Here is a 16,076-nt window from a genome sequence, read left to right as displayed (position 1 = left end):
CATTTAATTAAATTACGCTATATTTTTAGTAAATGTAAATACATGGAAATTAGCATTTCAAAAAAAATATCTGAGTAATACGAAGGTAATCAAAAATAAATCTTAAGTCGTTTTGGAGAAATCTTCAGAGGAAGCAATTGGCCCACATTGGGCTGTCTGGCCAACTATGATGATGCAATACTTTCTTATTACATCAGATACAGCTATTTTTGCTTCTTATTTTACTGCAATTAAATCAACTGTTAACTGTAAATAATTTTAATTTATCTAGTTGTGAAAATTGTGTTGTATCTAATTTACTGCAAAACATATCTAAAGTACAGCTTTAACATTACCTTTGAGTAAATATCAAGTATTTTATGTATGACTAAAACTTCTCTAACTCTTTAATCTTAGTTATCGTATTAAATCATTTTTGTTGAATTGGTAAAAATGGGTCCCATGGCTACCTGGGTGGTCTATTTTTAGATAAGGTAGTCATTTTAATTTTTTTTTATTTTATTCGATATATATTCAAAGAAAATAAAGCTTTGACAAGGTAAAATGGCTTATTTTCATTTTTACCATCTACTAACATAATTTTTATTTTTTTAATGTTCATTTGATTTTTTATGTAAATATCAAATTCCCGTTTTCTGTTTTGTTTAAACATTTCTTCTTTTCAATTGAAGGCGTTCAAGTAAATTGACTAATTTGCAGTGCATGAACATTTAGAGTTTAACTGTACTAATAACTTCCCTTCTGATACCTTTTTTACTGATCTGTTACCAAAAATTTATTAGTATTTATTTTCTTACAAAATTCAGAAAACAGCAGCTTAAGTGGTTCACTGTGTAAATTTTACTGGAATGTAGGCTGCATAATTTTTAAGTAGCATTTTATATTTAAATTCTTTTGAACATTGGTAACAGAATAATGAGAACATTATTCAGATATTTGCTGAGGTTTCATTTTTTTTTTAATTTTATGTTCCGAATTAAAGAGGACTTTGTTGTTGAAGTTTTATTGACAATAATTATTCCAATTGGAGCTGAAATTTAATGTGAATATTTTGCAAATGATAATTCGAATCTTTGAGAAAACTGTTCTTAAATGCCTCTTTATTTTAAAAATGACCCAAATATATTTCTGCGCTTAGTAAAGTTTATATTTCCGGTACTAAAAAACATTTTTAACAACTTTAGAATTAAAACCTTCTGACCTGTTTAGTCAAAGAAAACCGTTTCTACACCAAGAAATCAACCACAACGTAAAAAATTTGATTTTACTAATAAACAAACAAAGTTTTACCTTTTGATTTCACAAATCCTATACTTAGCACTTCATACGGATCAAAATGTAATAAGTAATAATTAATTAAGATTTAATTGCTTAGCGTTACTATCCCAGATAGTAGGCAACTTCACTGCAAATGTTGTATTTTCATTTTCATTTGGTTGGAGCTAAAATATTATCTAATTCATCCTTTTTTAAGCTTAGTAGATATATCAGTATGCCAAACGTGTTTCTTTAAAGATAGGTTAAAGGCATGCAAAAATCTGGACAAGAAAAATCTCATTTTCAGCTTATATAATAAACTTTGTTGCTACATTTTTTCTCATTCTAGCTTTGTTTAGACTTTCAAAGTCAATATTTTGATCATGTTGAAATCCTAATGATCAGCCCAACCTTTGCATTAAATGTGTTAAAGAAACCATATCAATACCTTCGTAAATAAATCTTATTTCAATTCTAATCATAAAATATAAAATAAACCTTAAGAAGGTGAATTTATCATCGATTTCAAAAAGCTTTTCACTCTTGACTTAAGAATGAATAATTCATTCTCAATTTCAAAACGTTTTTCAAGCCTTATTTTTGTAAATTCAGATTCAAATTCGATTTAAAAAGGTTGTTTAATCAAGCTTAATGCTAGCCTCTTAGTGAGCAAGTTAGCATAGTTAAATTTAATATTGTTTCAAGTTTTCATGGTTTATTTGCTAATCACTTCTAAGCCTTGTTGGGCTTAGTGCTAAGGGTTGTTGCTGATTCTAAAATCAACCTTATAATGCTATCTGGGAATAAAAGTAGTTCTAATTGGCTTGTCCGAGTTTCTAAAATGGGACCAAATGTCAAATATCCTTTTATTTGAAGTTTGTATTGCATTCCAAGTGTTTATTTCTTATTTTCGTTCGAACAAGAAAGTAAATTTTGTGGCAAAAAAGTTGGACAATATGAAGAAAAAAATATTTTGACCGAAGCATAAAAAAACATTTTAAACTTCAAAACTTTATTTTTAGCGTAAACACAACATTTACAGCGGCAAATACATATTGATTATTGCTTTTAAAACCAAATTTTAAATTAACGGCAGTTGTACATTTTCCTCACACGCTCAATATCAGCTCTAGTCATGCCTCTCTTGTTGAATGGATCAAGCAACTTCTGTCCGTTTTTGGCTCTCATGGTATCTTGTCCGTTGCTGGAGAAAGATTTGTTACCATAGATCATAATGGAGTTGTAGTCAAAAGCATTGTACAAGATATTCTGGTTTGGAGACAGCTTGAAGAATTGACCACGCATACCTAAACAAATTGAAAGTTATAGTATAACTATCTTGAATTGTAAAAGTCCAATCAAATTATGATCTAATAAAACAAGCTCAATTTTTATATGCATTATCACAATTCTATCTATGCATTACCACAATTCTGCAGCTGATGAATTAAGGTTTAACAGAATACCTTAAAATGGTCTAAAATTGTTTCATTTATTAATTACTCATACAAGTTATTCCATGATCACCGGCTCTAATATATATTTTTAGAATCTTTGTGAAAAAAACAGTGAGTAAAGCTCAAATTAAGGAACATAAATGAATATACGATAATTCTGTTCAAAAAATGAGATTCTGCATAAGAGTATAAACACCAAATGATGCGAGCGAAGTAAAGAGATGAGGACGAGCGAAGAGGTTTAACTAAGGGCACTTGCATTTTCTTCTGGTAAAATCTTTCAGCATCGTTCTTCATCAATCAAACTTGATTTTTAGGATCATTCTATATTTTTGAAAATTCTAAAAATGCAGTTAATTGTCCTTCTAGTAGTAGTTTCTCAATATTTTGAAGTCTATTCTAATTTAATCTGTTTCACCCTGGGGCTCCTACCAAGTCCCTGCCGACCTCCTTCACCTTCTTATCACCCTTTTTATTATCTTGCTCAAACTCGTTCATCCTTCGCTGTTTGTCAAGCCAATTGACACGTGTTTGCTTCTTTAATTCTCTACCATTATTTAGTATTTACACTCTGAGTAATGTTCTAGAGCCGAAACAAGAGTATGTTCATTTTTGTACTTTCATTTGTGCTTTATTCGCATTTTTATTTATTTTTTTTCTCAAGCATAGCACGAAATAAGTATAAAACATCCTTTTTGAATGAACACTACTGTTTGCAAATTAATAAATTAATGTTTCAAAATTTTGATGAGGAAAACGGAAAAAAAGTTATCAAATTTCAAAGAATCAATACCAAATTAATACTCAAAGAAAGGTGTGAATGAAGGCATCAAAACTTGTTTGATTGCTGAAGGCAACTGAGAGGAGTTAAATGGCAATTATGAAAAACTTTGTCAAGTTTAATGAAAGATTTGATTTTAAGAATTTCAATAAGGGAATTTTTTTTTCTCTTTCTTAAATACCAAATAGTGGCCACTGAAATGCATACTCCATTTTATATTATTAGTCTAGAGATTATTAAATAAAGAATTTTTGTAATAATTACTTACTTTGGTGAACATTATTGAGGTAAATCATCAAGTATTGATCTCTATCTGATCTGCTCTGTTCGTGATAGAATCCAATAGCGTGTCCGAACTCGTGAATAACTGTGCCAACATACAAGCAACCTTGACCTAGAGAAAGGGGTTGGGCACCACCAGTTCTTCCAATGTGAGAGTAGCACCTAACGAATCAATTTTAAAGAGTTAAAAACTGTCATAATAGCCAATCTACAAAGAGAAGTAAAAAGCATGGACTAAACTATCATGAAATTGTAAAATTTACCATGTGTTTGGCTTTATGAAAATATCAAAATATTCGGTAATTTTGAATGAATTGCTTTGGCAATGATTTTAGTAAAATTAACATTTAAATACAGCTATGTAATATTTGACAAAATTAAGTAAATGTGGTAAAATTTGGTAATTTTAATGTGATACTTTAGAACATGGCATAAAAACAATTTAGCACTGTATAACTAACAGCAGGATCGTATTTTATTCATTTTAGTTCAGTTTCGTTCGGTTTATATATATACAGTCGGACCCCGATTTAACGAACCCCTATTTAACGAATTTCGCGATTTAACGAATTTTTTTTCAACCCCAGCAAAAACAGAATCAAAAATCCCTAATTAACGAATAATTAACCCCGAATTAACGAATTATTTCAGCATCCGGAAAAAATATTTTTCATTAATTTTGATCAGAAAAATATTGCATTTTTTTGTAATTGGCGGATTCTAAAGGGAAAAAAATCTTTCCTGGGTGGAATAAAATAGAATAAAAAGTGCATATTCGTCTCAAACAAAAGAAAAGTCCGCAACTGGGAAAAACACAATTCGTCGTGTGTAGGTGAGCATTACACTTGTAAGGCCATTTTCCGGGGGTTTGTCACGTGGACTATGAGTCAAAAAGGAAATTCCTTTCTTATCTTAGATAGTCGTTTATAACTAGTCATTTTTAATAATACATATGTACAAGAAAAAAAAATTTTTGAACCCCGATTTAACGAATAAAATTTCCGGTCCCGATGAATTCGTTAAATCGAGGTCCGACTGTATTTTGTTTTGTTTTGTTTCATTTATTTTTCACTTTTTATTTCAAATATTTAAATTACTATATTAAGAGTTTCTAACTAAAAAATTAATTTATCATGATACTTTAGAATTAATTCGGTAAAATTTCCATTTCAGCTATTTATTGTTTACAAAATGCGTGATAATAAGAACTATAATTTTAAAAACCAGATTTTACTGTAAATGTTTATCATATGAACGGAAAAATTACCAAATGAATGGTTTAAATAGCATACATTTTGGTTTGATAAACGAGAATTATGTTGTTGTTGTTTTATTACTCGAAATGTTATTACCAATACCGTAATTTTTATCCGAATTTTTTTTCTTAAAGTAGTTGAAAAGAGCTAGATTGAAAAGGGCAAAAATAGTGCATAATAAACAAAATTATGTAATATTTTCGCTTCTGTAATGTAAAACTTCTTTAATGTCGAACCCACAAGTAAATGAGAAACATAGATGCACAGGAAGAAATTTTAAACAAGTTATTAAGCTTATCGTTAAAAAACGTTTTTGCAATTTTCTCATACATTTGTGTGTTTCTCTTTTGAATTCTAATCTCTGTCACTGCTGAACGTTATTCATCATTGATCCGGAATACTATGTTTTTCATTGTTTGCTCTCTTATCACGTTCTTTAGCATATATGTGTGGCACAGAGGTTTCTACACTTGGATTGTATTCAGATATTAACTGAATAGGTGAGACAGTTTTTAGTTTCCAGATGCAGTACTTTTTTAAGTTAGAAATTAGATTTTATTTTTAATGATATTGCAATTTTTCCATTAAATGCATTCATATTTTTACTACTTCAATAATCGATATACACTTCCCCTTAATTTCCAAGAAATTTTTTTAAAATAGAATTAGAAGCTTTACCCTTGTCCAGCAAATATTCTGATGAAGTTGTTCTCATTTGTTCTTTGCTTGAATTTAAGACAGGTATTTCTGTGATAGTCAGCAATTCCTTGTTGGATCAAGTTTGCGGCATTTCCTGAGAGAAAAAAAGCAATTCCAAATATTACATTTAATTTCTTTTAAAAAAAACTTTTTACTGAATGCTTAGAATTTTTAGAGTTTAAAACGTTTAGAGCAAGAAATACGGGAGCAAATATTATTTAAATTATTGTATTTAAAATTTCAAATTGTTAATAAATGTATTTACATTTTCTTTGCTATAAATTAACAATGCGTTTTTTTAAGCATTTAAATAGAGTGGAGCAAAATATTAATACTATAAAGTAATGTGGTTATATTAATGTGGTTATACTGGAGAAATAAATCGAAATAAGTAATATTCGTGAAATATTCTTTAACTACACTGTAAAAAATTCCGGATCATATTTGCTTTTTACCGTAAAATCCATTTTTATCGGAGTATGTTACGGAGCAAAAACACTGATATAACGTAATTTTTGCTGTAATAATTACCGTAAAATCACGGAATCACTATGATTAAATTTCTATTAATATGTTTGAGAGGATGCTTGAAAAATGAAATTTTTTTCGAATTTGTTCAGCATTAGCCATTTTTATAAATAAAACTATATATTCTCTTTAAAATTTTATTGTACGTTCTTTATTCTTTAGTTATTTATATCAACGTGAATGGCAAGTGCGTCACTTAATTGTTATTTCTAAAGTTACCTGAAATTACATGCTTTTTTGTTCATAGTTATGTTTTTAAAACGTTTTCATGGAACTAAATAATTTAAAAACATGAAATAAAGAAAAATCAGTTATGTACTAAAGCAGAAATATCAATAAAGAAAAGGTACCGTTTTATTAAAGGAAACCGTAAACAAATCGCTCCATATGTTATTGAAACCAATAATGATTGATCAGTTTTTGTAATTATGTGAACTAGTATTATAATTGCTTGTGATGTTTTTATAGGTACGAATTGTACTAATATATGTACTAATGTAATATGGTAATAAGTTCTTTACACTCGACAGAAAGTGATAAACACCGGAGAAAATAGTTTGATTAGGGCTATCATGAGATTGTCTAAAGCAAATGAAATTGTCTCATTCCAAATGATATGATTGCAGTTAATCCTTTTTATTATGAATTGAACTTCTACAAAATTGTTATGTTTAATCTTAAAACGTAAAGCCTTCAGCAAGGACAATGAATAATAAAATAGATACATTTCAGCTTTATTTATTATGTCAGTAAATGTCTGTCAATTTTGAGCGAAGCGAGCATTGGTCACAAAGCGATCCGAACTACGAAAGCAGCTTGAGATAATGAGATAATGAGTTGGAAGCGATAGCTCCCTAGTTTCGAAATTGAACTTCACGAAAAATAAATAAATATATTTGATAGGTATTACATATTTTATACATATTATGCAACGATTACATAGAACTAGAATAACATATAGAAACAAAGATATATATCATGAGATATATCAAATTAAATTTCTTTACGACAAAATTTCTTTGAAAAAATATAAATAGGTTTGACGCTCACGTTATATAAAAATATAAGGTGATTTATTCATCTGTTAAAATCTGAAGAAAAAGTAGTTTTTTTTTCTTTAGAGCCATAATAAAATACGTTGTCTTTCTTTTAAATAAATTAAGTGAAAATAAATATAATGGTTTTAGAATTTGAGGTTTATCTTTGAAGTTTTCTCGAATGCAAGGGGTTTAGCAGAAGTAAAGTTGAGCTTGCAGAGTAAGATGTACAAAGAAAGAAAGCACAGGGTTATCAATAACTCTGGTCTTAAGCTTGCCCTTATGCACTCCGGACTTATGCTTGCTTGTATCCCGATGGGAGCTGCGGGGTACAAGTAAGCATACGTAAAAACAAAACTAAGGCGACGGCAGAAAAAATCAACCTTGCACCAAAAGCAGAAATATACCAAGTTTTTCATAATAAAAAATTTAAGATGATGTCACTAAATAATGTGGCAAAAATTGGACTTTATCATTAGCATATGCTGTGTGATGGATTGTTTGCACATCATGCTTGTAAAGGTTGTAAACAAAACTTGATATATTTCCATATATATTGCCAGGTTTGTTTTCTATATTTGCCTTTTTATATAGATTAATGAAATTAAAGATTGAATTATGAATAACCCAGCAATAATTGTTTGAGAATAAAGTAAAATTACCAAGAGATCGGTCAATGACGTATGGAACGACTCCTCCTGGCCATCTGAAATTGTTGCCTACAATAGCACTTCTCTCCCCGGGATCCTAAAGAATACAAGTTTCGAAAACAAACATGTACATAGCATTCACATAGCGTTTCAAACATGTACAAACAAACATGTACATAGCATTGTCATATCTTTTCATTTTTTCAATTTTTACTAATTTTTCTTCGTCTCGTGTGTTTTATTCTTCTTGGTTTTTCTGCTGCTTAGCGCATTTTTCCATTTGGTTGTTATTTTTATTTTATTAATTTCATTATTATTAATTGTTTGAATTAATGTTTTGAATTCTCTTCTTAATTGTAATTTTCAAATCTGGTTTCAGCTACAATTTTCGAGCTTTTTCTGTTTTGAAATATTCTTAATTTTTACTAATTTTTTTGTTTTGTTTTTTTAATGCATTTTTTGTGCTTTTTAATAGTGTTCTTTTGCGTCTTAAAGGTTTTGTTCTTGGTCTAGGTTTTTAATTAATTATGTTTAATAATTTTTTACCTTTCAGGTTAATTTTTTAAAAACTATGCAAAGTAAAATTATACCGCATTGTATTACATATTTCACAATTTTATTCTTGTATTTTTGTATTCTTTTTCTGGACCGGCTCAAAACTTTTGGGGTACAGGGAAAGCATTTTTGACTTTTGTCGTAACTTTCTCGATAGAAAGAGTTTTGCGTTTTTGTGACAATTCAGGGCTGGTTCGTCAGCCTTGATTGTCATATTTTTTCATTTTTTCAATTTTTACTAATTTTTCTTCGTCTCATGTGTTTTATTCCATATGGTTTCTCTGCTGCTTAGCGAATTTTGCCATTTGGATGTTATTTTCATTTTTATTAATTTTATTTTTATTATTTATTTGCATTAATATTTTGAATTCTTTTCTTAATTCCAGTTTTTAGGTAATTTTCATCAGGATTTGAATTTTTGTTTTCCATTCCTCCTTCTTCATCACTGTCGGATTTCGATAACGCATTTATAAACTTAAACATAAGCTTAAGACCCTTCATGTCTGTACTTTTGTGACTACAAATATGCTTAAATATATATTAAAGGTGACAATTATTGAACACTTTTTTTTCACATTCATGCAATGTATAAAATATATTGCAGTTATATCTAATTTCAAACGTAACAAAACTATGAAATAGATGAAAAAAATTAAAAGGAACATTACTACTACATTTTTGAAATATTTTTTTTTATTTTCTTAATTGGCACTTTACACTTGCGAAATTTTTTTTTTCTAGAAGTATGAGCTTGATTCCAGAGATATCCGAGTGATTCTCAAATACCGGGAGCATTTACTTTAAGTTATGGTGACAAATAAGTTTAATTCTAATTTTCTGAAATGTCTGTAAATAGATTTATGGACTTATTTAGTGATAAGAATTAACATGAGATATTGCAAAAAATTTTATAAATACCTTAAAAAAAACTTTTTTTTTTCTTTTTGTAACTAAAAATGCCAATTTTGACATTTATACTATTAAGTGAGCCAATGCAATACCAAAAACGACAGTTAAATACAGTTTAACAGTTTTTAATATGTTAAAGAAAAAATTACACAATACAAATTTAATAGGATTATTGCTTGGTAACGCCCCTCATAAATGCCATCTCTCTCTAGATTATTTGGAGCCACGATGGCTCAGTGGTTAATTTACTGTGCTTTCATTGTGAAGCGTTCGGGTTCGATCCTCAGCAGCTGTTTGCACCCCACCCAGTTTCAGTTCATTGGGTGCCAGCTTGGCTGAGAAGTAAAGGTGGTCTGTGTGCAGTGCTGACCACAATGCCCTAATCACGCCGTTGGGAACGAAATTGTGGAACCTCATCCTCAAGACTTCCCAATATCTTTGCTGGTTTTTTGAATTATATTTGGCTTTGTGAAAAACTTTTAGGAAGGTGTTGATATATTTTAATACACATCCACGTGTAAAGATCAAAGCAACGCTATTTTAACAAAAAATAGAATAAAATAAGTGCTTTAAGCATATTTATCCTTCCTTAAAGTATTTTTTTTTTGGATTTTTTAAGGAATATTAGACTAAATGAATACGATCCCGCGTGCATCATGCTTGTGGATAGAATAAGTCCCCGCCTTTTTTTTAAAACTGGTTTCCCAAAACCACAATTTGTCCCTTTTTGGTTTGAAAATTTCTTCAATTTATTCAGCTTACATTACAACGTAATCAAATTATTATAAATTATTATTATTAATAACAATTAATATTATTAATTATTACTACTAATAATAATTAATATTATAAATTATTACTACTAAAAATTATTAATATTATAAATTATTAATGCTAATAATAATTATTATTATAAATTATTGCTTCTAAAAATTATTAATATTGTAAATTATTACTAATAATAATAATTAATATTATAAATTATTGCTACTAATAATAATTACTATTTTAAACTATTATTATATTATATTAAGTTGTAAAAAATGGGGATTTTTTTAGGTTAACGTTATTCTAAAATAATTCATTTCTTGAAGTAAAAAATACCCAAAAAGAACACTGTAGCTTTCTTTTTAATCCATATGACGTTCTAACCTGTTTTCTGTTGCGCTAAAGTCATTTTAGCCGCATAAGGTGAGGGTCAAAGGCACATATATCTTAAATCTGAAACAGGCTTACGAACTCTAGAGATGATTAAGTACACAATCTCTCATAAAGTCTTATATTGTACTACACTTTTCATATTTTTTTACATTTAATCGATGTTTTATGTATATTTTTAAGTATTTTATGTATATTTTTAAGTATTTTGCGTAATATTTCAAAAATATGTTTCATACAAGCATATTTTTTGATTTATAATGATAAAATAACTATACTTTTACAATACTTTACATTATAAATTAATCAAGAGGCATAAAAACGAGGTCTTTAGAAGTAGTCAAAGTGTGCTTCACCTACTACTTTTGTACCCTCTGTAACAATAAAATCATTTTACAAATATCATATGATTTACAATAAAGAAAATTGCAAATCTTGCAAGAAAAAAATTAGAAGTTACCTACCTTAGGGTTAATTCCAGCCATGTCCCCATCATACAAATCAGGATTTTGAAGAGCTCTTCGGGCAACTTAAAATTTAAAAAATAAACTCCTTACTTAAAATATTTGAAAATTTACAAAACAAAATAATAAATATTAAATCTTTTTTATTATCTATGTGCTTTGACTTTTAACAGCATTGTGGTATATCGAGATATTGAAATGCGCATTGTTTAAAGTATTGGTTTATTTCATACCATAATCGAAATCCTTTAATGATGCAATATAGTACTAAGTAGTATTGATATTTAGTATTGGATAGTGTTGGCGGTACTATTCTTTTGATACTTCTCAATACTAGTTATAAATACTTTATTTTTCTATTACTATCATTATTAGTATCGATATTATGGTTCATTATTATTGAAGGATTTGCAAGCATATTTTGGAACAGCCAACAATTTCCATGTTGTAATGCCAAAAGCAAATCAGAGATATTAAAAAACGATTTATGATTTTCTGAGAAAAAGATTCATCAAAATATCGTTTCATCAATTAAGTATGTTCCTTAAAAAGGTATGCATATCCATTTCAATATGGTTTGAGATATCCAATTCTCTCATAATTTGTTGAAATAAATTTTACTCTCATTCCTAGTCTGAATGTCAAAATATTTATTTTTTTAAATCTCGGCAATTTCTGGGTTAAAACTCAAGATTTTTTATCCAGACTCTCTTTTTTTTAAAGAAAAAACATTACCTGGAACAATTATTTCAATATTATTATTTTTATTTATAAAATTAAGTTAGATAAAGACAATTATATAAAGATGACGAATGTAGTTGCAAATAAAGTATTGATATGAAACTATAACATCGCTGAAAAGCTTACTGTGATTCTTCATGAAATGTATTGACGTTATAAGCTAAATTTTAAGCCATATACACTATACTTATTATTTGTAATAATAGCTTCAAATTGCTTTCAACAGCACATCAATTTAACCTTTAACGCAGTTCTTAAAAAAATAATACTTCAAAACCAAATAATTTGCGTTCTTTGCATTCTTTTTTTTTGTAATTAATTTATATTTAAAATCCTATTTGTTCTCATTATTTCCCTAAATATCCAATCCATTAAGATAATATATATTCCAATTATTATCTTAGATATCCTATACAGCTAATACTATATCTATGTTATTTACTTTTAAATTAATGTAATACAAGAAATTATTTTAAATCAACATTTATTTTTCATTTAGGATATCATTATCCTAAATACCCTATTAATCCTATTATCCGATTTATATTCGATGCATTTTATGACAATGTAATATTTATTTGAAAAATTTATTTGCATTTCAGATTCTCCATATTTCAATTATGCTATGTACTCGATCCATTAAAATCATAAGAAATTTTTGCACTTTAAACATTAGATTGCAATTCAACTTTTTAATTAATTTTTATTTCATATCCGATGTTTTATCAACCCTATATATTAAGATATTATGTATCCCATCTGAATTTTAAGAATTACAATATATTTTTTTTGCATTTTTGTTATTAAAATAGGTCTTAATTATGATATTTAGCAACAGTACGAAATCAATTCAGAAAAGTGCAACATTAATATAAATTAACAGCAAATTACTTTCAGTTTCCTCAGGACTTAGTTGGATATATTCAGGAGCTTCCTCAGCTAATACCGATGCTAACACACACGAAATGAGCAGAACTAATTTCATGATGAATAAAGTTTTAGTTTTCAGATCATTTAATTCTTGCGTTATATCATGCTCCTTATATATTTGGTTTCCTCCATTATCTGTCAGAAATTTATCACCTGTTAAAGATTATGATATTTTATTTGGATTAAAATAACGCAATATGGAATCAATTTGCAATTCAAACTATCGATAAATAAATAAAAAAGAGTTATCTTTTTTAAATATTTTTCAAAAGCATCGTTGATTATGAAATTATGGGGGATATAACTGCGCAGTAAACTTAGACACAATAACAAGAAATAAATATTTTTTCCGATATAGTTTCCAAAATATAAACAAAACTAATAATTTATATTTGAGAGTTTTCAATTCTAAATCCTTTTATTAAACAATTTATCTTATGGTAATTCTAGGGGAATGATATTTTAAGGGAATGAGTCTAAGGGAATGATATTTTAAAAATATATGAAATGAAATTCATTCATATCAAACTTTAAAAATAGGATATCTTAAGCTCAAAAGCAACTGCAAAATATTCATTTGTAATCAAAAACGTATTAAAATAATTAAATATGAAACTGTAACATTTTTCTTCAGCTTCAACTGCTTCAATTGAAATAATTAATTTTCATTTCAATTTCGAAGTATAAGAACATAATATTCTAAAATGAATACTTTAAGATAAAATTTATTTTAATTTTAAATCCAAATTCTATGAATATAAGTTAAAATACAAAACTAAGCTTTATCAATTTGGAAACTATTGCAAAATATAGTAATTTGCTTTCTAACAACTATAAAAATTAAATTTTTTAAAATATATATGTTATATCATTTTTTATAATTTTACAATGATTACAATTCATTTTTATTTTTATTTTCAAACCATTAATTTTTATTTGTATTTATATCAAAAAGTAAAACCTAAATACATTTTAAATCTTGAATAAGATTAAAGATAAAGCTATTAAATTTATCCTTACTAATTTTGATCAGTTACACATGTAACAATTTCCACATATTAATTTTTTGTAAATATTTATTTAAATAAACAACAAAAATCGTTAAATAATTTCAAACTAACTATATTAACTATATAGAATGTTTAACAATAGTTTAAAAAGTAAATGCCCATGTATTCCCGTGGAATTTAACAAGTAAATGCCCAACACCACTGGCCAGTAAATTCCCATGTTATTTTAGAATTTTAACTAGACATTTTGTATACTTTATTTGCATACTTTATTTTAAAGTGACTTTATTTTGTGTTCAAAAAACAAAATAAAAAGGATAATAAAATTGTTGTTAACACACATTTTTAATAAGGAATAAATTCTTAATTTGCAGTTTAACATCTTTTTAACTTTTATAAACTTAATTTTGAGAACAGCAAAATACAACTCGTTTTTCTCATAATTTTTGAGATTCTTATTAATATAATTAATGATTTGATATGTAAAAAATCACAAAATTTGTGGTGACAATCATTTTTTCTTCATGCGTAGATATTTTGATTAAAAAAACTAACACTGTTTCTAGCGTTTTGCACTGTTACTTATTTAAATGCAATTAATAAATACCAATGCTACTTTTTGTAACTTATGTAATCAAGACTAATCTTGCGTATTTGCTAAATACTTTTTAAAATAAGCAATAAAATTACAAAAGAAAAAGCGTAACCAACATAACCTTCCATCAATAAGTGAGAAAAATAAAAATATAAATTTTGAAGAGAAAGCATTGTTTCCAAATTATTAAACGACCTATGATTGTACTATATTACAAACATTTTAACAAATTATTAAATATTATTCCTTAAATAAAAATTTTACAACTGATAAAAAATTTTACAACCAGTTATTATTCAAAAAAAATTTTTCTTTAAAACGCATGCATTTGTGTCTGGAAAAGAAGGGGGGAATTGTAGGGAAAAAATAGTATTTAATTATTACAACATACAAATAAATGAAAACATAGTTTAAAACATGAATATGACGTTGCATGACAAAAATATTTCCCATTTCAATTGAATCAATAAAACTTCTGTTATTTAGTATTTTAGATTTCAGAAACTATTGTTTTCTTATTGAAAAACATTTCGAGATATGCATTTATTTTCTACATTGCTTAACAATAAACAAGTAAGTCTTAAAAGAAAGCATAAAAGCTTTTCAATCTAAAATTGTGAATTTCTTGAGGCAAAATCTTTGTCTTTCAAAAACTTGAAAGTCTTTACAAAGATCTTAAGTTCTTGTAGCTTTAAAGAGTCTCTACCTCCGGGCCAAATGAAAAGAATATTCTTTAAAAATAAGTCTAAGAGGAGGAAAGTCGCAGGAGAATACACTTTCCATCCTAAGTAGCTTAGACATGCTTCTGATTTCAAATGATAGGAGTTAGAAAATGAATCATATTAAAACGCTGATTGTGCCATGATTCTGTAATCAAAAATCGAATATATTCGGTAAAATTTAAACTCTTTAGCAATTCAACGTCTCGTAAAAAAGAGGATACCAGTTGTAATATCTTTTTAATTCTAGCTATAATCTACCTCTCTGCATCTCTTTAATTTTTAAAAGTGAAACACTGCCCGTTATATACATGTAACTAATATAACCCGTTGTAGTCTAACGCTTCCCAGAATTGAGAAAGCCTTTGTATGGGTTACCATAAGCAAATCCATTCCCTAGTAGTCCGAACTTTATGACCTCCTTTTTAAAACCCCCCACTCCACAGTTTTTGTTCGTTCCTATGGACAACGAAAGTGACCTGTACGTAGGCTTTCTCTTTTATAGGCGGTATTGGGTAATCACGAAAGAAAGCTAAATCTTGAGCAATTTAAATGTTTGTTCTTTTTTTTAATATCGATACCCTACATGATTTTTTAATCAAAAATTGAACAATTTATGTAAAAATTAAAAGCTGATTGCGAAATGGTTTTTTCGAAAACAAGTTCCCCTTACATCAGAATTAAATCCAAATATATTCGATCCATTACATTCACCTTTAAAAGAATTTATGGTATTTTAGCCGATAAAGAGATTGCATTTTAGTGTAAGCAATTTCTTCTAAATCATCTAAGTAGAAAACCTCTTATAAAAATTAATCTCTGATTTATTAAATATGCTACTTGTTCAAAGAGTATGCATGTTGCTTCAATTAAAATGCATTGATGAAAAATATCGTCACCAAACCTTTATAAGACATTTATACAATTTGTAGATACATTGGAAAATTGTCAGACGAGTATTGGATTTTATTTCTAAAAGCAAACCAGTTTTTAATGTGAGGCAAGTTTTTATTCCGACGATTTTTCAAAATGAATGTAAATGTCATAA

At 27.4% G+C, this 16,076-nt stretch overlaps 1 protein-coding gene across 1 annotated transcript; it reads right to left on the bottom strand.

Annotated features, from left to right (window-relative positions):
• Positions 1-2,252: 2,252 nt before the first annotated feature.
• Positions 2,253-12,824, bottom strand: LOC107451636 (astacin-like metalloprotease toxin 5). The gene is made up of 6 exons (XM_016067794.3): positions 12,666-12,824; positions 11,034-11,098; positions 7,960-8,044; positions 5,712-5,826; positions 3,764-3,939; positions 2,253-2,564 (listed from the first exon to the last, which is right to left on the bottom strand). Exons 1-6 carry the CDS (start codon positions 12,757-12,759, stop codon positions 2,344-2,346), a joined length of 756 nt encoding a protein of 251 aa, XP_015923280.1. The 5' UTR covers positions 12,760-12,824; the 3' UTR covers positions 2,253-2,343.
• Positions 12,825-16,076: the final 3,252 nt, after the last annotated feature.

Source organism: Parasteatoda tepidariorum, chromosome 7, assembly GCF_043381705.1.
Source record: "Parasteatoda tepidariorum isolate YZ-2023 chromosome 7, CAS_Ptep_4.0, whole genome shotgun sequence".
In the NCBI taxonomy this organism is placed as follows: domain Eukaryota; kingdom Metazoa; phylum Arthropoda; class Arachnida; order Araneae; family Theridiidae; genus Parasteatoda; species Parasteatoda tepidariorum.
This window is presented reverse-complemented; position numbering and strand designations above follow the sequence as displayed.

Bases quoted from the DNA above. Each gene is read 5' to 3' on its own strand.
- LOC107451636 (XM_016067794.3), bottom strand. From the start codon at position 12,759: ATGAAATTAGTTCTGCTCATTTCGTGTGTGTTAGCATCGGTATTAGCT. The intron at 11,099-12,665 runs GTAATTTGCTGT...TTAAATTTTAAG, and splicing joins AAGTCCTGAGGAAACTGAAA to TTGCCCGAAGAGCTCTTCAA. The intron at 2,565-3,763 runs GTAAGTAATTAT...CAATTTGTTTAG, and splicing joins CCTCAATAATGTTCACCAAA to GTATGCGTGGTCAATTCTTC.